General features: G+C 37.6%; 1 protein-coding gene across 5 annotated transcripts in view; it reads right to left on the bottom strand.

Annotated features, from left to right (window-relative positions):
* CCDC171 (coiled-coil domain containing 171) overlaps nucleotides 1-23,456 on the bottom strand; it is a 162,078-nt gene that overhangs the window by 80,805 nt on the left and 57,817 nt on the right. For all 5 annotated transcript variants that reach the window (XM_086770830.1, XM_086770829.1, XM_086770832.1 and 2 more), the window contains 8 exons: nucleotides 21,898-22,098; nucleotides 19,835-20,002; nucleotides 17,899-18,087; nucleotides 8,784-9,288; nucleotides 7,920-8,036; nucleotides 2,799-3,025; nucleotides 1,951-2,133; nucleotides 30-215 (listed from right to left, as the gene is read on the bottom strand). In XM_086770830.1, the coding sequence (XP_086626956.1) occupies nucleotides 30-215; nucleotides 1,951-2,133; nucleotides 2,799-3,025; nucleotides 7,920-8,036; nucleotides 8,784-9,288; nucleotides 17,899-18,087; nucleotides 19,835-20,002; nucleotides 21,898-22,098 (1,776 nt within the window). The remainder of the gene's footprint in view (nucleotides 1-29; nucleotides 216-1,950; nucleotides 2,134-2,798; nucleotides 3,026-7,919; nucleotides 8,037-8,783; nucleotides 9,289-17,898; nucleotides 18,088-19,834; nucleotides 20,003-21,897; nucleotides 22,099-23,456) is intronic.

Here is a 23,456-nt window from a genome sequence, read left to right as displayed (position 1 = left end):
TGCCTCTTTCAGAAGGATAATTGTCTTACCTTTACAGTTTCACTTAAGACTTGGTTTTTATCTGCTTCTTCATTGGAGTGCAATTCTAGTTTATTGTTTAACTCCTGTAGCTGTTGCGCCTGTTCATTCAAAAGCACTTGTGCCTGATGCTCCCGCTGTAATGCATTATTCAATTCTTCACATGCAGTTTCAAATCTCTCATGGGTGATCAATTTCTGATAAGGGAAATAAATTGTGTTTGATTGTGTAACTATATTCACTTGTTTACATGCCTGACTTTCAGAGTTCCACCTGAAAACATATCAAATTCTAAAACAAAAGCATGCTAAAGATGAATATTGAGGTTTTTTTAACATGAAGGTAGATCACTGAACAATAAAATGGCAGACAACTTTATTCACTGTATTTAAAAAAAAAAAAAACATTCAGGGTACCGTACACAGTATGCATTCATTATTCTATTGAAATTAGCACCCCAGGTTGTAAAGACTTAGTATTTAGAAGGAAATACACAGATCAATGTCACATATTTCACTGTGTATCTTACTAAACCTTGTAAATATGTTCATTATCTCTTCCTCCCCTCCCCAAAGCTGTTCCAGAAAGAAGAAATAATTCTTCAGGTAAAATCATCATCTATATTTGAAGAACAAACTAGAATGTGACAACTTCACCTAACTGTCCCAGAATTGTAAGGGAATAAAATCCACTAAGAACAAAACTGAAGATGATTAGATATAACCTCATCCATACAAGCAAAAAAGGAAAAAAAAAATAAATCCATTTTATCAGCTAGGAACAGGAAGGAGAACAAAAGTGAAACCATCTATTAAGTATCTTTTGCTTGGAAGCGTTTTGATTGGGACACACTGACAGGTCTACCATCTAGGCCTCAGGAACAACACTGGGCACAGCTACAGAAAATACTACTCATTCTGGGACACGAGTATTTCAGTTACACTGTGCACATGTAAAGCATGTATAAGAATCTTTATCTATTCACTTTCTATTCTATCCATTCACTATTACTTTGATAGATCAAATGTAAGCTCTGAATGTATCCTAGAGAAAATAAGCATAGGAAGAAAGGTGCCTAGTGAACTTCCAGCATGCTAAAGGAAGACAAGTCTCCTCTCCTCCAATGAGGATTGACAGTTCCATGAGTATGACAGGGAACAAACCAACAACCTACAAAATGGCATCAATCCCTCAAACATCATGTCCATTACCCACTATACTGTGGGTTCAAGTTGTTAAGGAACCTTTTTGTTGTCTCTTCTCATTCCTGCCAGACAGTGCTATTTATAGGACAGTGAACCCATAGTGTTTAAGTAAATTGATCAGTGACAGTAAAGGTCAGAGGAATTTGGTGCATATGTGCCACTGAGAATGTCTAAGAGAGATTTTTTTTTATTTTCCTTGCCATTAACTTACTACTTTAAAGAAATGACCAAACTAAAATTTGCACTTACTAGCTCAGGATACAACCCACACTCAAAAGATACACTCAATTGTCCATAATAATATTCAGCAATATCCATGCAGAGTTTAAAATACAACATTTATGTTTTATAAGCTTCTCATGAACACACTTACTGGATACCCTCATTCCAGCTGACTTTACTCTGTTGAAGATAAATCTACAAATCCTTTTAGGGTATATAAATCATACCGACATTTTCAACATATAGAAGAAAACCTGTGATGCTGAAGACCAAATACGTAAACAGAACATCCCATTCTACAAATCAAAGAGAAACTCCTGTGAAAACAAGATATTTCTAAAAACATCTGACGTATAGTTTATTGACATTTACAAGGCAGGTTTTCTGGGAAATTCTGTTAATAGTATATTGATTTTATACTTGTTTTTCAAAAGAACACAAATCAAAAAATGTGTAAAAAGGAGGATCTCTGGTAAGCAGTCTCCACTAAATCAAACATACTTACAGATTGCTTAAATACATTTAATTGCTCTTGCAGGCTCTGGGCTTTGTCAGCTTCTTTTTTCATCTCACTGAAATTCCATTTGAATTCTGCAAGTCTGAGGCGTAGTGAGCGGCGCTCCACCTCTGCTGCATGAAGTCTTTGTGTAAATTCAAATATTTGCTTCTGCAAGGATGCTATGCTTTCCTATTAGTAAACAGAAACAAATTAATGCACTACAAAATGTGCTATTTTGGCAATAAAATCAATCACATTTAATACCCAAGCAACGTAGACAAAGCTGTTATTTTGTATGTCTCTAAAAGACATACCTGAGTGCAAAAATGTGAACGTGTTTCACCTACTGTTGGGGGTTACTGAAAATTGTGTTTTCAAGGAAGTACCTGTTTTCACATAAGGCCCACAACAGAAGACATATTATGTGAGAAAGAGCTTATCCTTTCATTTCAGTTAAAGGGAAGAGGTTTATCTTATCTGAAATATAGAACAGTAAGCAGAAGGAAAAAAGAAAAAAAAAGGAGGAAAAGGAAAGAACCTTAACATTTAGTTAAAGCCAAAAGGAAGTTTGTTCTTACAAAGAAAACAGAATTTTGATAAAACTTTAACAAATCTTTTTCTTGGATACATCAGATCTCTTCTTAAAATTCTGTGGAAATAAAAGAAAATATTTATTCACACCCTAATGCTTTTGGGTGTTGCAAATCAACTTCTGATTCTCTATATAGTTGACTTCAACGTAACAGACTCATGAACAATCTGAAACAAAATTAACGGTACTATCGAGAGTTTCACCACAACACTTATGCTGTGAACCTACTGTTTACATGAAGTAGCACTATAAATATGCGCACCATAATGGGTAGTCCATCACACAATCCAGCTTCCAGGGTCTGGGTATTTATTTTATGAAGTCCATCAGCCAGCCTCTGTACCAAGGAGTCTTTCTCCAGGTAGGTAACGTTCCTGCTGCTGCCTAGTGGAACAGTCTCCATTATTACACTCAGCTTGTTCATAAGTTTTGAAAAGGAGTTCCTGGCTGTGCTTACAAGTAAGTGTCCAGAAAGCCAGGGCTTTGGATCTTTAAGAAACAACAACAACAAAGAAACATCAAGTAGGTCATTAGTTTAGGATTTTTCAAAGAAAAAAAAGCAACGACAACAAACAGCATCTTTAAAATACTCAGTAGGAAATTTCCATTAAAGAGTGGAAGATTGAAGTCACAGGAATATCTCAGAGAGACTTTGGAACAAATTCTGTATTTAGCAATGAACATTACTCCTATTAATCTTTTGACAGAAAGGTAGGATAGGATTCTAAAGAATAGGACTTGGTTGTCAAAGAATAATTTTCCAGCTGTTTTTGTGTTCTACTCCAATACTACACTTTAAGTCTTTCTTAGGTGTTCTAATTTTGTAATTCAGAAAACATGTAAGACAGATGCAAGCAAATGCAAGCCAAGTCAAGTTCAAATGTGATAGCACATAGTAAATCACTTTATCGCAATATTTACAATGCAAATTTCTTAGGGTTTCCTGACTCCTCTTCCCTCCCCTCTATAGATGTCTAAATCATTTGCTGTTCAAAATTAGTGAGGCTTGGTACCTTAATGCCATACTATTTATATTCTGAGACAACAGAATATAATTTACCTTATTCCAAGGCAATTAAAATTTTACAGCTACAATTACTTATTTCCCCACAGGATTTTGGTAATCATCCTTCTCATATAATGGACTTAAGGCCCCAGCACACCCAACATGTCCTGCTTACTGCTAGATTCGTCAGGTCTGTAATTAATAATTGTGTTTAATGTTGATAAATAAAATTGTCAGTGCTCCTTCCACTAATTGGTATTCCAGATAACAGTTAATAGGTTTATTTATGCCTTAATAAAAGTCTTGTAATTTAGTTTTCCCTCTGCTAGGCAGGTCTTAATCTGTCATTACTTGTCTTATGATACTATCAGTGTAAGATGACAAGCATGGAAGAGCTTATTTACATTCAGTGGTACAGCAGATCTCCTGTTGCTGCAGTGAATTAAAATACTTACTTAAGAGTCTAAAGAGAAAAAAATAACCATAGCTTTTTACGTTAAAGAATTTCTTTTTATACCTTATGAGGATAAAGCCAAAGATTCAAAGAAAACAAAACATGATTATTGATATTCTTAGATCATGATTCTCATCACAAAGAATTTATCACTTAAACATATGAGATTTTCTTTTTTTCCTTACAGGTAAATTTAAAGCACATAACAAAGTCAAATATTCTTTTGTCAGAGCCATTCTCCTGCTTGGTTTCAAAATATCACCATTCCAATGATTCCAGTGCTTAAGTGAAAGATCATTTTTGAGTACATGCTCTCCATAACTCCAGCTAGTAGTAAATCTGTCTTTCTTCCTGTCTAAGATAGCAGTTTTTCTATTAATCTTTAAAGCTAAAAATCTTACCCAGCATTTTTATCTTGCACTTCAACTAACAAAACATCCTTTGAAATAAAAACATATTATTCTTCTCATACCCAGAAGAAATTCCTATTTGAATGCTCTGTCTACTTTGGCCAAGGCTCCTTATGTTGGTTCTCTATTACTGATCACATATAAGTTAAGCTACCTTCATCATTTTAACTCTTATCACAGATTATCCTGCTGTATCTGTCTTTCAGTTTCAAAGACGATCTCTTTTCTCCAGTTATGACACATTTGTTAGTCTGAGTGTTTAGTTAAATTAACCCAAAATTAAAACTAGAACATTTGTACTGCCGTCCATGTAACACGATACCAAAACCTTCTAAAAAACCCACTGGTTTGCCACGATTTTTGGTAAATATCAAAACAAGGATACTGTCAATGAGCTAGTGTTCCTTCATTTTTCCTAGTGTTTCCACTCAGTATCTCATATTACACGAGACTGCCTGCCAGAAAACACAGTATTTCTCCTACGTGCAGTACCTAGGATGGCAGCCCCTTTCCCTATGTCTAGAACCCCCAGTTTAACTGTACTAAAATAAATTAATAATAATAGTGCACGCAATTGTGCGCAGCATTTTGAAATGATCACTCCACTTCAAAACCAGGATTCCCGTTATTCAGTACAGTTCAGCATCCACAATTTAAGGCACTTTCTTGGGATGGGAAGTAAAAAATCAAATTGTCACCTCTTTATTTTTTTTATGAAGAGCAGTTTGGAGTAAATAACACAGAAATATGTTGATGCAAGTTACTGACTGCTTTGAAAGACGAAGTAAGAGTATAAAGGAATTCCACAAGGAACTGTGTCTATAATAATCGGGAAGAGAATATAGGCTTTAAGTATATACATTTTAAGTACCTGCCCATGAAGGATAAAGAAATTACAACAGAAGTATTAAATTATGTACATTGTGATGTGTATAAGAAATTATCAACACAAATACAGGTATATCGCAAAGAGCAATTAATTTTTACACTAAACAAATAAAAAAAAAAAAAATGAAAACTGACAAATCTTTCTTTACTGACAGAAAAAATTATTTTTTCTCAAGAAAAAATTCTTGTTTACTCTGTTTTGATGAAATAGAAAAGTCAACAGGATTAACTTCGTAGTACTACTTAAGAATAAAATTTTCATGCTAAGCTTCAAAAGCTTTGCGTATGTAACAGTTAATGACAGTTGTATTCAAAAATACTGGCCTCTACTTTCTCTGGTTTACTGCAGTACAGATCCTGTTCAAACAAACCTACAGAAGTAACCTTACAAAAAACCAATCTAAACAACCCCAAGACTTTAATTAACTTGTATTCAGACTGAAGCTAAGAGATCATTCCAAGTCATGCTGGAATGGGAATGAAATTACTGAACAGTGTGAAGGGAAATGATCATGAATGTCAAACAGGAACCACTCTTTTAAAGTTAAAAGCTCAAGAAATCTGCCTCAAATCACCAGAGTGCACAAGCCCAAAAGTTCCAGTGTTATCTGAGTGATGTGGATTCGGTTTCTTTCAACTGCCTCAAATGGTTCCTCAGAACCCAGACATCTTTAAAAGTAATTTTCAAGACACCAAACTATTCCATATTGTAGACCTGCACAGCATCTTCTTGTGCCTCCTCTCTCCTGTGATGTGCACTCTAATCTGGAACTGCCATTATTTCCTGATCTGAAAAGAGCAGATACCTCTTATATTTAAAAAAAAATCAAAATCATTTAGGTCAGTTTGAAGGTTTAAATCCTACTTGAAACATGACTTACAGAACATAAAATAATTTCCTAAGTATGCAAGTTTTCTTTCAAATATATTCCTTCAGAGCCTTATCACTTCAATACTTTCAGAAATTTCACATCCAACTTTAAATTATTTATTACTATTTTTGAACTACAGGTTCAAAACTTTTGATCTCATAAGCAACAGAATTTGAAGTAATACACGAGCAGTTAGATCTCAAGTTTCTGTGAAAATGACTTTAAATAGAAGTAAGTTATGAAAGAATGACCAAATTGGCTCTCGTAATAACATTCTCAGCATGGCTCTTCCTAATTCTCAAAACCAAAATTGTGTTGAGGGCAGAGATACCAAGTAAGAAGAGTCTACCAGCATTCTCATAGACTTCAATACCGGCAAAATACCATGAGGTTTAGAGTATTCTAACTAGTCACTTCAACACATCGATGCTGCTGTAAAGCTCCACTTGATTCTTTTTCAATTCACTGTTCTTACTCAACACTCTCTACACAGGAACACTTGCGGTATAGAGCCTGTAAATATTCTGAAACACAGTTCAAAGTTTCTTTTGTAATGATGTAAATTTAAGTTACTGAAAACAGGATAATCAAAAAGGAGAGCACCTGAAACTGAATTAAAACACTTTTGATTCAATGGCTGACTTCTGGTACCAGTTTACTGTTCAGGCTTCCGGGAAATGTTTCACCTTCTCTCTGTCCTGCTAGTTCCCTTTACTCAAACTGTCCTGCTAGTTCCCTTTACTCATACTCATATCCTTCCTTTAATATCCTTTATTCTGTGCCAGAATTGTTGGGACTTTGAAACAACCAGATACCAAAGAACTATGGATGACAGCAATGCAGAGGAAACAAGTGAGATCTTGTATCAGTCCTTACTGCAAAGAAATTAACGAAGACAATTAACAGCTGGGAAGCAATGGGCGATATTTTCAGAAATTGGCACTAAAATTTGCCATAGGCATAGTAGAATTCTATACAAGGAGAAACTGAGAAAATTAGGGAATCTAGATACAAATCTAATTAAGCATACAGTAAAAGAGGGAACACAGTAGAGACATAAAATAAGGACTGCTATACATTGTGTAAGTTGAGAGTATTTTATTTCTCTCTCAAAAACCAAAAGATAGCAAGTAAACCAGGTGAAAACAGTATCAATTGAATTCAGTTGTTTTCCAGATGGCACCAATTTGGAAACTCTAGATTCATATAATATAAAACATAGTAGGAAATTCTTTCCTTTCAGTCAACAGTGCTGATGTCCCAGGTAAAACATGTGCCAGTTTTAGGGCACATACTTAAGAAATACACGGTGCAAATAGACAGAAATGACATAATTTTCTTTATGGAAAAAAAAACTGGGTTGAGCTTCAGTAAAATACTTTTTTAATATTAGAACACTGGAATAAGATAACTGGGAAGCTTGTAAAAATTACTTCATTGGAAGCTTCTAAGAACAGCTTAGCCAAATATATATTGGCATGGTGTAGATGGTTTTTTTCTATCTCACAACAAAGCAGGCAAAACTAGTTATGTGCCTTCTAGAAGTACTCTCCAGCCTTCTGTTTCCATTATTCTATATACTGAAATGATAACGTATCATATCACCAAGTAAAGAAAATTAATCTGTTCCAACAATACAGCTCTCCAGATAGTTGATTCAGAATAGTTCAGAGAAAAACCTAAAAATGGAAATGATGTAACCACTCAGGTTATTTCTTTATCTTCTACTACAATAATATACTTTTAAAATTACCTGTTTTGCTAACAACATCCTGTAATTCACCGACAGAACTGATTACTGCAGCAAGGAGGTTAGAACTAGTAAACCAGTTGAGTGCTTCAAGACAGTGAATTTGCTCCTCTTCATGACCTGTGAAATAGAATTATAGCTAGAAATAAAACTGAATAACTTAGATAAGAGACACTACTCTGTCCAGCTCTTTCAGAAATTGACCAAAACTAAGTATATAAACCACAAAACAATTCTTCTTTCAGGACAATTAAGACTGTATTAAATATGCTTCCAGAACTATTCAAACAGAAAAGTAGAAAGATTTTCCAGATTGGGATATATTTTTTACACCATTTATCCTTGTAGAGGGAAGCACGAGCTGTCTGGAAACAGATAAGGACAGGAAGAACAGAAAATCTCTAAAGAAAAATTTAGAAATCCTATGCTAATACTGAATCAGAAAGTAACTTTTTGCATTTTTAGTATGTAATAAATATTAAAAGTGATTAATAAAAGAAGAGGAAACATCTTTTTTATAAAAATTATAATGGTCCATCATTTAGGAACATTACAATATATTTACCACAGAGAAGATGTAGTAGCACCTAGTTTTGAAATGTATAATGCAGAAGTCAAGCACATGAAAGAGTATGATTTCACATGTGTAGTTGTAACTTTTATTTCAATGCTTAACAGACTAAACATTTCCTTTTAGAGGAAATTACATTTGTCAAGAAAACCAGAAATCACAAATCCAGAAATTATATTTGTCAAGATGTCACTAAATTTGTCTTTACACTCTATGAATAATAACACTACTATTTGTTATTCACTAACCATGTAATTTGACATAACACTTAAAAAGGAAGAAAACAATCAGCTTACTTGACAGATTATGCTTGCCTTTGGAGTCTCCTATACAAACTAGAATTCCAATGCCGTCTTTGAAGCCATTTACCCAGGAGAAGAGGGAACTAGAAGACTTGGCTAAAACTTTAAGTCTGTTAGCTGCCAAAACTGCAATCACACCTCTTCGGAATACACGAATCAGGCCTTTGAATTGTCTTTTCTTCAGTTTTGCTTCATCTTGATTTTTTTCCTCTGCATCACAGAGAGCGTGAACTAGGGTCCTAATCTCCCGGTTCACCAATTCATAAATGTTGACCTGATCCTGGAGAAGGTCTCTTTGGGAAGACATGGCACACGATCGGCCATAGAGAGGATACAGGGCACCTGCCAGTAGTGCACAGGCTGCCAGGAGAGATGAATGCTCTTTCTGAACTTGAGTTAATGTATTTTTCACAGAAATATTTTCAAGGACTAATTTCTCCTGGTTTTTTTCAAGGACATCAATTTTTTCTTTGTTTTTCTCTGCTGCTTCTTGGTATTCCTGTGATAACAGGGGAAAAAAAAACCAAACAAAAACAGAAACAATAATAACTAGAAGATTTTTTTTAATAATAAAATCATTTTTACCTAGACAAAAGCTGAAGGATTTTTTTTTTCATATTCAAATAACACATTAAAGGAACAAAAATTACTAGTAATGACTGTCAAAGTATCTCTCCTAGTAAATCGTTACAGAACCAGATATACAGAATCACAGAATCACAGAATCACAGAATTTTCAAGATTGGAAAAGACCTAAAAGATCATCCAGTCCAACCATCACCAATACTTCTCAGCTAAATCATATCCCTCAACACAATATCCAAACGTTTCTTGAACACCCCCATGGTCGGTGACTCCACCACCTTCCTGGGGAGTGCATTCCAGTGCCTGACTACCCTTTCCAAGAAGTAATATTTCCTAATGTCCAGCCTGAATCTCCCCTGGCGCAGCTTGAAACCATTGCCTCTAGTTCTATCAGTCTACACGAGAGAAAAGGCCGACCCCTAGCTCACTACAACCTCCCTTCAGGAAGTTCTAGAGAGCTATAAGGTCTCCCCTGAGCCTCCTCTTCTCCAGACTGAACAATCCCAGCTCCCTCAGCCGCTCCTCATAAGGCCTGTGCTCCAGACCCCTCACCAGCTTCGTAGCCCTCCTCTGAACGCGTTCCAGGGCCTCAATGTCTTTCTTGCAGTGAGGGGCCCAAAACTGAACACAGTACTCGAGGTGCGGCCTCACCAGTGCCGAGTACAGGGGGACAATTACCTCCCTGTTCCTGCTAGTAACACTGGTTTTGATGCAAGCCAGGATGCCGTTGGCCTTCTTGGCCACCCGGGCACACTGTCGGCTCATGCTCAGCCGAGCATCAATCAGTACCCCCAGGTCCGTTTCCTCCACACAGTCCTCCAGCCACTCCGCCCCAAGCCTATAGCGCTGCCTGGGGTTGTTGTGGCCGAAGTGCAGGACTCGGCATTTGGTCTTGTTGAACCTCATCCCATTGGCTTCAGCCCAGCTCTCCAGCCTGTCCAGATCCCTCTGGAGGGCCTCGCTACCCCCAGGCAGATCCACACTCCCAGCCAATTTGGTGTCATCTGCGAACTTACTGAGGGTGCACTCAATGCCCTCATCCAGATCATCAATAAAGATATTGAAGAGGACAGGCCCCAGCACCGACCCCTGGGGAACACCACTTGTGACCGGTAGCCAGCTGGATTTAACTCCATTCACCACCACTCTCTGAGCCCGGCCCTCCAGCCAGCTCCTTACCCAGCCAAGAGTGTACTCATCCAAGCCATGAGCTGCCAGCTTCTGCAGGAGAATACCGTGGGAGACAGTGTCAAAGGCTTTGCTGAAGTCTAGGTAGACCACATCAACAGCCTTTCCCTCATCCAGCAGATGGGTCACTTGATCATAAAAGGAGATCAGGTTGGTCAAACAGGACCTGCCCTTCATGAACCCATGCTGGCTAGGCCCGATCCCCCGGCCATCCCGCACATGCCGCATGATCTCCCTCAAGACTATCTGTTCCATAACCTTCCCTGTAACCGAGGTCAGGCTAACAGGCCTGTAGTTCCCCGGATCCTCCTTACAACCTTTCTTGTAAATGGGAGTCACGTTGGCAATCCTCCAGTCTTCCGGGACCTCACCAGTCAACAAGGAGCGCAGATAGATGATGGAAAGCAGCTCGGCTATCACCTCCGCCGGTTCCCTCAGCACTCTTGGGTGGATCTCATCCGGCCCCATGGACTTGTGGCAGTCCAGTTGGAGTAGTAAGTTTCTGACCGTTTCTTCCAGAATCACAGGGGGGTTAGCGTGCTCCCCAGCCGAGACTACCAGTCAGAGAGAGGAGTACCCTGAGGATAACTGGTCTGACCTTTAAAGACAGACGTAAAGAAGGCATTCAGAACCTCCGCCTTCTCCTTATCCTCAGTGGTCACATTCCCAGCCTCATCCAGCAAAGAGTGGATATTCTCCTTTGTCCTCCTCTTACTGTTAATGTATTTATAAAAGAGTTTCTTATTCCTTTTCACCCCAGTGGCCAGGTTAAATGCAAGCTGGGCTTTTGCCTTTCTGATTTCACCTCTACACATCCTAACGACTTCCTTGTATTCATTCTCAGTTGCCCGTCCCTCCTTCCACAGGCGGTAGATTCTCTTTTTCTCCCGGAGCCTCAAGAATAACTCCCTATTCATCCACGCCGGTCTTCTTCCCTGCCGGCTCATTTTGCGGCTCAGGGGGACCGCCTGCTCCTGCGCCCTTAAGACTCCCTTCTTGAAGAGCAACCATCTCTCTTGGACCCCTTGCACCCCTACGAAAATAAATTAATACTTTTGCACAATCTTCAACTACAAATGGACTCCAGATTTCTGATGATAATCCACTAGTACTGCAATAGCCCACAGAAGGTCCAACAGTACCCAGTTGTCCACAACACAGTCTTATGATTTGGCTTAACAACAACAATTACATGCTCCAATTTCAGAAAGCAGAAAAGAAAGTTACTGTAAGAGAGAGGAAAAAAAGAAGGAAAACTCTGGAAGATAAACCTAGACAGATTGGCAGCAGCTGGGAAAGGGGAAGTAAAGGTGATCCCTTAATTACTTTGTAATCAACCCCCTACTTATATATTCACAGATTAATTAGGTCTCATACAGAACTGAGTTTTCAGAAGAACAGTGTAATGCAGATATTTTTATTTTGACAAGTGCCATTACAGATTTTTTCAACTTGTAGAACATGTTTTCTTTTCCTCTACATGCCCTGAAACAGGGAAAGAGGGAGATTTAAAACAGTAAACTGGTGTATCAAAATGAAGACTCTAACAAGCCAGGGAATGCCAGGACTAAGATTAGATCATGCAGACTGGTTAACTTTTGACAACATGCAGTTCTTGCACAGGAATCAAGACATTGTGCTGGGACCTCAGAGACTTAGACTGGCTTCTTGACGCATGAGAGTCCTTTGTGATTGGAACAATCACTTGGGGCTACGTTTAAACAGGATGAAGTGGTACAAGGAGATAATAAATTTCAGCCACTGTTCACAAAGAACTCACATGCTCAAGTCAAATGCTTATGCTCCAGTTTACAATACTCAGACATAAAAAGGTAAACATCAATGGAATGACAAGTCTGTATGATGAAAAAAAAGAGGGGATTATGCTAAGCTTCAGCTACCTCTTTTATAGCTATAAGTAATTTTGTTAAAAATAGGTTGACGTTATTCCTGTTAGCAGTGGCCAATGGAGAAGTAAAATGGTGTCATTCATGGCCACATTCACGTGCATTCTGCCTGGTACAGGTCCCAGATAAGTGGTGATGGGGGCACCCTGGTTTCTTCTTCCTCCTCCATCCTCAAGCATAACAAGGGAAAAAAAAAAAAAAAAACATAGTTATGCCTAGAATAGGAATAAAAGATTCCATGCTTCTATAGAGATGTACCCTAGTCAGTTCAGAATGTCTTCAACCAAATAAATATTTTACTATTTTTTTGGAAGAGGAAGAATTTGTAGTGTTAGTAAAATACATTCAATGATTAAAAAAACAGAGAAGGTAACTAAAAGATTTAATTACAAAAGGCAATTTACAGGCCTCATATGTCACTTTACTACTCTAAAATTAAGTACGAACATGTACGATACTTTCAGTGCTACTGCATTATTTACAGTGTTTGATTTTTATAGAAAAAAAAACCCTGATAGCATGACTGGAAGGATTTGAAAAGGTAAGCTGAATTTAGAAAACAACTTATGGTTTCTGGCCATCAAAGGTGAAAGGCCAATATCTGAGTAAACAAAGTGTGATCCCTACAGGGCTGTTGGGCAGCAATAACAACATTCAGTGCTCTGGCTAATTAAAGCTTATTTTTTAAAAAAGCTTAGTGTTGTTATGCTTATGGTTATATGGTAATAGGTAAAAGTGAACAAGACAATCTCCAACTACAGAAATGTACAAGTTTCATTAAAAAAAAAAATACCGTCTTGTTTTTACCAGCTAATAATTGCTTCTGCCTTACTCCACACTGTTTCTAGTGTTTTCTTCAAAGATTAAAAGCATTGTTTTGGAAGGGACGTAGAATTCTCTTCCTAAACATTGGCAAGCCTGCTTCCTTGGGTGTTTGAGCTTTGAGGGACACCTCATTGGATTGCAGAGCTTGGTGGATTCCAAGAACCCTTAACAAAAAAATCAGGAGCTACTAGCAACACTATTTTATCCTAATTCTGACTGGGTCCTTAGCCTTTATTCTGGCATGAAAACAGAAGTGCAAACTACAAATATAACAGCACTATGACTTCAAAAGGTTTTCCTGTATTTAATCTGTTTTATTTTTCTGAATATATACATCTATATACCTAAATAAAGAACATCAACATCACTGTCCTCCACTTCTTTCCTGTGTTTTAAGTACGTGGGCCAGACATCCATCAAAGAGACCCAGTGAGTCAGGAACAGTACAGTTACATGTACTTTGCCTCCTTTTGCACCAATTGCACTGACTTTTGATACAATTGCAAGATATCACAGCATTTAGCTAATTCACCTAATTCACTTCCAAACAACAACAACAAAAAAGGCCAATAAAATACATTTTTTTTCCTCCCTAGAGGACTTTTTCCCTTTCCTAGTTAGCAAATCTTTTATTTTTCTGTTGAAATTAACATTTTTAAAGTAGTTACAGGATTTTTCTCTTAAAACATGTTTTCGCATATCAGAACAAAACCTTTCTATTTTAAGCAGTTGCCACAAAAAATGGGGACAGATAAATGTCTACGTAATAAACAAACAACAACCGATAGTTAAAATTCAGAGGACATTTCCTATGAGACTGCACAGCCTGAATAAATAATTTGTGTGAGGCTAAGGAACAGGCATAGTAACATTTTCAAAACGGCACACTGTCAAATCAAGAGAACTGCACTCCTGCTACAAAAGGCAAGGAAAAAGGCTATGCATTTTAAGCTCCACTGACTCTCCAAACATGGAGACCACGGACAAAGAAGAGTGGTATCTATAAAGTGTCTTGTTTACCGCTGATGTGTGGTAAGGCCACCCTGAGAATTTCTGCCCTACAGAAAAAGAGTGAAACTGCTTTCTGATTGCACCATATATCTGACCTACAGCAACAGCTGTGAAGTAGCACCTGTTAATATCCACAGATCCTATCTTGGAGTCAGGGACCCCGAACAGTACTGGCTGGAGACAGAGGCAGGTGTTATTGCTACCAAAAACCTCAGATTTTTCAATGTTACATTTTAATCTTATGGAGACCGTTCTGAAAAGCTCTAACTCTCTACTGCAGTTCTAAGAAACCAAAACAGTAATTTCCAAGACACATTACTCATATTACAGTGCAGTTCGAGCTCTCAATTAACTTCCCAGAGTCTGAATTGACAGTCTTCAGTTTGCCCTCACACATGTACCAACAAATGGAAAAACTAAAGAAGTCTCAAGCCAGGAGTTCTGAGCAGAAACAACCTAGAAGAAGGCATGGAACACTGGCTGAAGACAAAGTTACAAACAAAAGGATGCATCCTGTGATGTACCATCCGCTTGTTGCAGGACAGCAAAAATCACTCATTTTCCCTTTCCAGAATGGAACCAACACCTACAAGGGGTTAGTTCATTAAACTGCTTGTAATTAATACTCAGATCTTTGGATGGAAAATACAGCAAATTGCTAGTTTCCTTGTAGTGCTAAAATAAATGTCCTAGAGTGATGAAACCCACAGTTCTACAATGAAATACAGAATACTGGCAAATTATATTCCATTTACACTGATTATATGTTTCCTATCAAATTTATTTAATAAAGCCTGTTAAAAAATTAAATTTAAATATTGCCTTCTGTATTTTTATGTAAACACTGGTGCTCAGTAAAGGGTCTAAAAAACCCTTTGAAGATATTCCATAATTTGTAGTACATTTTTCTTTGTTTGCTGTGGAAATAAGGCTATAACATTATTCTCTCTGCACACCTCTGATCCAACAGAGTAGTGATCTCGCAGACAAATATGGCTAACAAGCTCAAAATGCAGTACGCAAAAGACAGTCAAGTCTTCGGAAAAAGAAGCCATCACGATTAGGACAGCCCTAACAACAGACATGCATGGACCCTACAGATGCCAGAAAGGGAAAGGCTTAATCTGGTATTTGCAGGCCCAAAGTCAGTCACCAATTAGAAATCCAGAAGAAATTAGACTACCTTCTCCCCAAACTGACACTGAATAGTAAGAAAGGCAAGCTAGAACATGGGATCAAGAAAAGACAAGACACACTTTTGTTGAATCATCTAAGTTTATACAGACATTGTGCTGCCTACATTACAACGCTAGCAGGCTGTACTCCAACAGTACATAGCCTGTGTTAGAAAATATGCTCAGATGTTTATAAGGTAAAGCATTTCCCTTTTAGAAACTCAGTAGTCCTGTACAGCAAGTTGACAGATAAAGTCTTTTCCAGAAGACATGACTATTGCACGCTCCACAAAATAGAGTTTTATTTTCTGTATGTGCTCTGCTTGCTCTCTACACAACTCATCTGAAAAGACTGGCAGGTTCAGCACCATTCCAAAGAACAGCACAGTACTGCACAGCACCAGTTCTCCACAACAAGCTAGAATTCTGAAAGAGATTACTCAGATCTTTCTTTTGTGCAGCATCCATAGGAGGTAGAAATCTAAATTGTGACTCCAGTTTTGGAGTGGTAACTCCACTTCTTCTTCAGGAAGGAAAACTAATTTTTAAAATTAAAATAAAAAACTCACTTCATCATTCTTTTTGTTCGTAATGACTTCGTAAGATGGAACTACAGGATGTTGGGGGAACCTAATATAAGCCTGGATGTCACTTACTCCACTCACAGGGATGTTTTTAACATTTCAATACCCAACATGAAATGTAAATATCAAGCAAAAAATATATACGTACAACTCATTCTCAAGAAATTACCATAAATTGCTCTGTCTAAACAAAACTTCATAAACACATTTTTCACAGTGCAAAGACTTCCAAAACCTGAGTCAAATACAACATTCTTTTGATGAAGTAAGTTTCAGATGGCAGTCACAAATAACAACACAGATCTTATTTATAGAGTGCACCCTCAGCAAGTTCGCCGACGATACCAAGCTGTGTGGTGCCGTCAACACGTTAGAAGGGAGGGATGCCATCCAGAAGGACCTTGACAGGCTGGAGAGCTGGGCCCGTGCCAACCTCATGAAGTTCAATCAGGCCAAGTGCAAGGTCCTGCACCTGGGTCATGGCAATCCCAGGCACAAATACAGGCTGGGCAGAGAATGGATTGAGAGCAGCCCTGAGGAGGACTTGGGAGTGCTGGTGGACGAGAAGCTCAACATGAGCAGGCAATGTGCCCTTGCGGGCCAGAAGGCCAACCGTATCCTGGGCTGCATCAAGAGGAGCGTGGCCAGCAGGTCGAGGGAGGTGATTCTCCCCCTCTACTCTGCCCTGGTGAGACCCCACCTGGAGTACTCTGTCCAGTTCTGGAGCCCCCAACACAAGAAGGACATGGACCAGTTGGAGAAGGTCCAGAGGAGGGCCACAAAGATGATAAAAGGGCTGGAGCACCTCTCCTATGAGGACAGGTTGAGACAGCTGGGGCTGTTCAGCCTGGAGAAGAGGAGGTGCCAAGGAGACCTGATAGTGGTCTTCCAGTACCTCAAGGGGAGAGACTGTTCAGTAGGGCCTGTTGTGATAGGACAAGGAGTAATGGTTTTAAAATAGAGGGGGCTAGATTTAGATTGGATATTAGGAAAAAAGTTTTTACACTGAGAGTAGAAGAACACTGGAACAGGTTGTCCAGAGAGGTGGTGGAAGCCCCATCCCTGGAAACATTCAAGGCCAGGTTGGATGAGGCTCTGAGCAACCTGACCTAATCAGGGATGTCCCTGCTCCTTGCAGGGGGGTTGGGCTAGATGACCTTTGAAGGTCGCTTCCAACCCTAAGCATTCTATGATTCTATGATTGTATGATTATTTCCTATATTTCACAACACTTTTAACTGAAACATATGTAAAGGAATGTGACCTGAAAGACAATGAATTGCAATTGTAGAACAACAGTGAAAATTTTAGATTGCAAATAACTTTTCTAACACTCAGTGATGAGAGTTTTACACTTCAGAACCATTGCTCTCTGTACTACCTGTATAACGAAGTCTTTCAATACTGTTGAAATCGACCACTGTAACTTCTAATTGGTTCTTAGGGTTAGAATGTATATACCTAAATTTATCCCCAGATGACACCACATCACTGTCACTCTACAGAGTCTTTGCAAAGCATGACACTGAAAAAGTAACTGCTGCCCTATATAATTCTTAAACAATTTCAATCTTACAGCTTTAACATTCTGAAAAAAAAAAAATCACTAGCAACTGCTAAAACAAATTAAGCAATTAATTTCTGTAATGTTTTAACAAAGTCATTTATTTCTTATTATAAATGATGCTAATACTAGCACAGTGTTAGGTTTTTAATTTTAATGATATACTAAAATTCTCAAACAAGCTCAGATCGGTTAGGAGCTTAAACTACTGAAATAATCCATTAAATATTTACAAGAAAAAAAAAAAATCAGAAGTTTACAGCACCATACCTGTGCCCTTGCATGAGCTTCCCGAAGGAGACCTGAGTACTGCTGTTCCAGATACTTTTTTTGTTTCTGCCAACAGCTTTCCTGTGCTTTCATCTGTTCAGCCATTTTGCTAAAAGCCTCTTCCTGGCTCTGCTGACGCTTCTTCATAGTATCAGACTTACTCTTATAAACATATTCTAGGTGAGATATCTGTGTGACAAGCATTCAGAAAGAAATGTTTACCTCTCAAAACACCTTTTTACTTTCACTATACATATTAATTGAAGCACAGACTATTCCAACATAAAAATAGAAATGGCAATTTCTTCAACACATTTATTAAAACTAAGTAAAAGCTTTTAATGACAGATAACTTACTTGAATCTTGTAATAAAACTCAGACATTTTGGAATAATGAATTTTCCTTGGTTTCATTTTCGGCATTATTATGCCGCCTTGTGGATATCTTTGTTGGAAACTTGAACTAAACGCTTCCCTTTTTTTTTTTTTAAATAAGTGCATTAAATCTTGTGCTGCTAAATTAATAATCTGAACATACTAGTCCTTTAGCAGTTTACAAGGATAGCAAGTAATAATGAAAAAATAGCCCTTAATTTTATTTTGTGTTTTATTGGAAAACCAAGACATTCTGTATACTATTAAGTATTAAAATAATTTAAGGAAATTTTAGCATAAAGAACGCTTTTCTCACAAGTAGAAAACTGCAGAAAAATTTTGTTCTCAGCAAGCAGGTACAACACAGGTGATAACACTGTCCCAAATCCCTGAAAAGCTGATAAGTATATGAAAAGAGCCCTAGAGACCTCAACATCAACCTCAATAACCATACCAAATGAAAAAGCAAGAAACAGTAAGACACAAACACCCCGAACACTACTAACAATGTTCATTCCCTTCGCTTCCATTCCCTTGCTTCCTTTACTTCAAAAGGAAAACAGAAATGTACACCCAATCTGCAAAATCCAGAATTTATTTCATAGTATCCCTCTTTAGTAATTTCCATTGACTGCTAGGGTATGTACTAAATGATGGGCAGAGACAAAACCATTCACTGTAACCAGTCCTGTCCCTTACTCGCACTAGAAGAGCGGTCACAATTCCAACAGATAAGAAACATCCAAAAGAGTTTTTCCCTTCCTATGCATCAAGAACAAAATGTCAGGGCAGCCAAGATCTGGAGTCACTCAACTAGACTGCAGGACTGGCCCGATCAATGGAGTTAGAACATGAACTGAAATCCTAAAGAGTGGCATATGTTAGTCTGTGGAGCTAGTTTAAATTATTTAAAAATAGGTCTTCCCTTCCCTAAAAACATATGGATTTCTGGGGAGAAAGGTCAAATAAGTTTATTCACATTAAAGTAATTCAGCAAAGTACAGCTTCTCCCTTAAACAAATGTTGACATATTTTATAAAAATAAGTATTTTCCATAGTGTTTCTGAATGTAAATTTCATAATCCAAAAGCTACAATTAAACCAAAAAAACCATCCTGGCATTTTTCCACATAGCACCTCCGAATCATAAACATATAATTTAAAGATTATATTCCTTGAGTAAGTGCATTTTTTTCTGATTTATGGTAAAATAAAGACTTGCTTTATTAGTGTAAATGACTAAGTTCTTTGAATTGCTTCATCAGTAAGATTAATTTATTTTCTTTTAATTAGGTCCCTGTGGCTAATATTGGCTAGTACTATTAGCATGTCCTGCACAGAAAGTGGAGCTTAGAGACTTCATACAGACTTCAGTCACATTTACATGCCCACAGCAATGGCATCAAACTGAGTTGTAGACAAGCCATAATTAACGGTATTGAATTATTAACGTCCAAATTCTTTTTGAAATAAGATGAATGTCAGTTGTCTTTAATGAAACTGTGATGTGGACAAATGTCACTGAATTTAATAGAGGTAGCTGGTGCCTAAGGACACTTACCTTCTCATTAGCCCTGTTGAGGTCTAAGATCAGGGCATCAACATTCTCCTGCAAGACTGCACAAAGCTCAGACCAAGAGAATCTATCTAGGATGCCTTCTGGTTGTTTTATAAGCACATAGCCTGCTACCAAACGCTGGTATAAGCTATGAAGGAAGGTTAGCTTCTCCTGAGACAAAAAGAAAAAAATAACTGTTGTATCTGAACGCTGTTAGAATCCAAAGAGATGCACCATATGTGTAGTAATGTGAGCTGCACACAGCTGAAAAAAAAAACCACAAAGTTCATGCTCAAACCTTTTCAAAAGCAATATTGTTAGTATTTGGAGTCATACATATTAAACCCAGAGTACGGAAACTGTTTTTACAAAATTTGTCTAATTAAACATAGTACAGAAATAAAGAAAGCCCAGTCCTGCAGTGGTCACAACCATGACCTGATACAGATAATAATTTCTGTGCTATTAGTAGATGCAATTTAATAATTCATGTTAACGCTTTCAGGTACATTCAAACTGTACCCACTTCCAGTATCTGCATAGCACACAGAAAAGTGTGATTGGTTTGGCAGCACAACACACTGTTTATGCAACTGTCATTCTAAAGTCTTTTTAAAATGTTTTCTGCGTGGATTATGTATGACTAAATAGCTAGACAAAACAGGCTTATAGCTTCATCAGTTAAATTCCACAAGCCATGCCTCATTCATTTACACTGATTTCAGTCAGTAGTATAATAAATTGATGCAAGTTACAAATAAACTTCAGCAACAATAGCATGCAACAGAAATTACAGTCTTCATCCTTTTAGTACATATATGCAACTTAGCAACTTTTATTAAGACAATAGAAAGCTGTAGCCCAAAAGCCACAAGAAACAGAGCCTTTATTCAAAATCAGTAAATAACTGTAAAGTTTCCCAGGGGCCTTGGATGAGGCTCGACATCAAGAAATCATGGATGACTGACATGGAGAACTACAGTTACTCTGAGTCCTTTCCATTGTACTTAGGTGCATTTTCTCACAACTATTTCAGAGTATTTTAGGCAACAGAAAACTGTAGTTTACTTTAGTTTAACTTTGTTTCTAGCAGATCTCCAGTTCCCCAAGGAAAATCCAGTGTGCCACCATCGTTATATTTTCACTTGAGCTGTGATAAACCAAGGATGATAATTATGCATTTGGTGTGAAAAAAGGGAACCAAAATCAATTCACACATGTTGAATGCAACCACAGTGCTGTAGACATGCTGACTTTACAATATAGCCAGGCTCCTAGTTTCCTTTACTTTAATCATTATCTGACATGTATAACAATTCCAGCTGCTTCATGTGGACATTATTTAAATATCAGGCTCCAAAAGAGGTGGAAAGAAAGTTTCCTTTTTACTCAGTTGGCATCCATGTCCAAATTTGTGGAAGTAATGAGCTCAGTACGCAAGACAACTATGATAAAGAGTATCATTGCTATTGCTAGTATAGCAGTGCTTCGGGGGTGGGGGGGGGGGGGGTCAGAGAGAAGCAACAAAACTAACATCTATAAACAAATACAAGGAGAGAGATAATAGGTCTGAAATAAGACTTTGTGAAGCTGTCCCCACATATCGCACACTACAATGAACTAACAGGTCACAAATAACAATTTCTATCTTTTGTGGCACACAGGGAAAACCACCTCATTCCACATTTGCCATGTGAATCAGTAATTAACAACATATGATGATGATGATACTATTGTATGCTCCAATTGTAAAACATTTTTGTTAACTTTCAATTTGAAAGAAAGAAATAATTTTTCATCAAGCACAGCTATTTAAATAAACTCAGTTGTTCAAAAATTCAAAATACTGGAAGGGTTAAACTATTAGTTCTCATACAGAAAGAAGGAGAACAAGTATGTCCTGAAGTCTTGTGGATATTAAATGCATATTTCAAAATACGTATCTTAAAATCATATTTTGGGGATAAATCTGTTAAGACTAAGAGTAACCATCTGATATATGTAAATGTATAAAGTTGAGATTAAATAAAGACTCTTTTTGACAGTTATCTTGTCTCTGGTAATACCTCCATATCCTTCTGGTAAGCCTTGGTAAGCTTCTGGATTTCATTTTCAGATTCTGTGGCACATTCTTTCTCCTTCTCCCAGTATTGCCGTACATTCTGTAGTTCCACTTCTAAAGTTCCTATTAAAGTCTCTCTGTCTGCACACTTCATGTGCAGATGATTTAACTCCTTATTGGCATGAGCCAGGTTATCCTGAGCTTCCTGTAGAAAAGAGGCGTGGAATAGAAAGGCTGGTAAGAATTTTACTCTATAAAATGTTACGTTAGTCCAGTGCTCAGCATCTGAGGAAGTAAACAGTCATATAGCCACATGTGTTCAGAAGACGCCAGGCTAAGCTGACTGTAACTTCTCAATAACAGAATTTCAACATTGACAACAGTCCTTCTCCACAGCTTGTAACTAGATGGCACCAGAAATCCATCTCAGAGTTAAAAGTGCCATTGTCTAGTGACCTTCGGGATTCCTTCTCCCCCGACAAGTGAGAAGCAGAATGTGCAGAATACATGGATGCAAGTTACCCTCTCCAAAGTGGAGAGCTCTCAGAGCCAGTGAAAAGATACATTCTTTTCATAAGTAAATCTCTGATTCATTACAGCTGAGACAGTATGCAACACAGCTGTTACTCACTGTATTCTTTATCTGCAGGATAAAAAACTGTGAGGACTCTTTTTGGAGATTCGACCATGGGAAGAAACTAGTAATCAGAAACGGTCATAAACATAGTCATTATGTTACTAATACCAAATCTCACAAGGTAAATAAAGAACTTAATACACTACCCCTTTTCAGCCAACAGACTGCTGAGATGGAGCAGACAGATACACATACTTTCCTCTCCTACAAGCAGTGGACTGTCAGCACTGCTAAAGTTTGCTCCAGGTCAAACTGAAAGCATTGTTTATTTTCCATAAAATCCATAGCTGCTTAAATAGGGAACATAATAGGAAAGAGACTGCCAAATTAATTAATAACAACTTTTATTCTTCTTAACGAAAATATTTAAATATTAAAGCAATGTTGAATTTCCAACAAATGTTTTCAGACTGGATCTAGTTGTCCCTCATATATACAATTTTATTACTGAAACTTTAAAGAGATCAGAAATTGGCGTACTGCATAAAACCCAGCACTATCTGTGTGTGGCAAACTCAATTTTTGCATGAATAATACAACTATCTGTTGCAATGGGTTGCAAAATTTTAAGGTGCCTCACAAAGGTGCTACAAGAGAAGCAGAAGTCTTAAGTTTTCTGAACGTAAATAAGGAAAGAAAGTTCAGTTCAGATAATAGGAGATCATGTGCAAGTATCAATTAATATGAAGATTCAGTGAGTGTTGCAGAAGTATCTGTGACTAAACTGAAGTGATAAAGCAGTATATCCCCAGCAAAAGGATCTGAGAAACAATGGGAGTAGAGATACTCTATTTCAGCAGTAATATAATGCACTGCTAGCTGGGAGATTAAGTTTAACCATGACCTCAGACTTCCTCACTCCTTCAGCCACTGATGTAACCAGACAGGACATTACCAAAGTGGTGTGTCAAACAAAAACAGAGACA

Source organism: Chlamydotis macqueenii, chromosome Z, assembly GCF_036417535.1.
Source record: "Chlamydotis macqueenii isolate bChlMac1 chromosome Z, bChlMac1.mat, whole genome shotgun sequence".
Classification (NCBI taxonomy): Eukaryota; Metazoa; Chordata; class Aves; order Otidiformes; family Otididae; genus Chlamydotis; species Chlamydotis macqueenii.
This window is presented reverse-complemented; position numbering and strand designations above follow the sequence as displayed.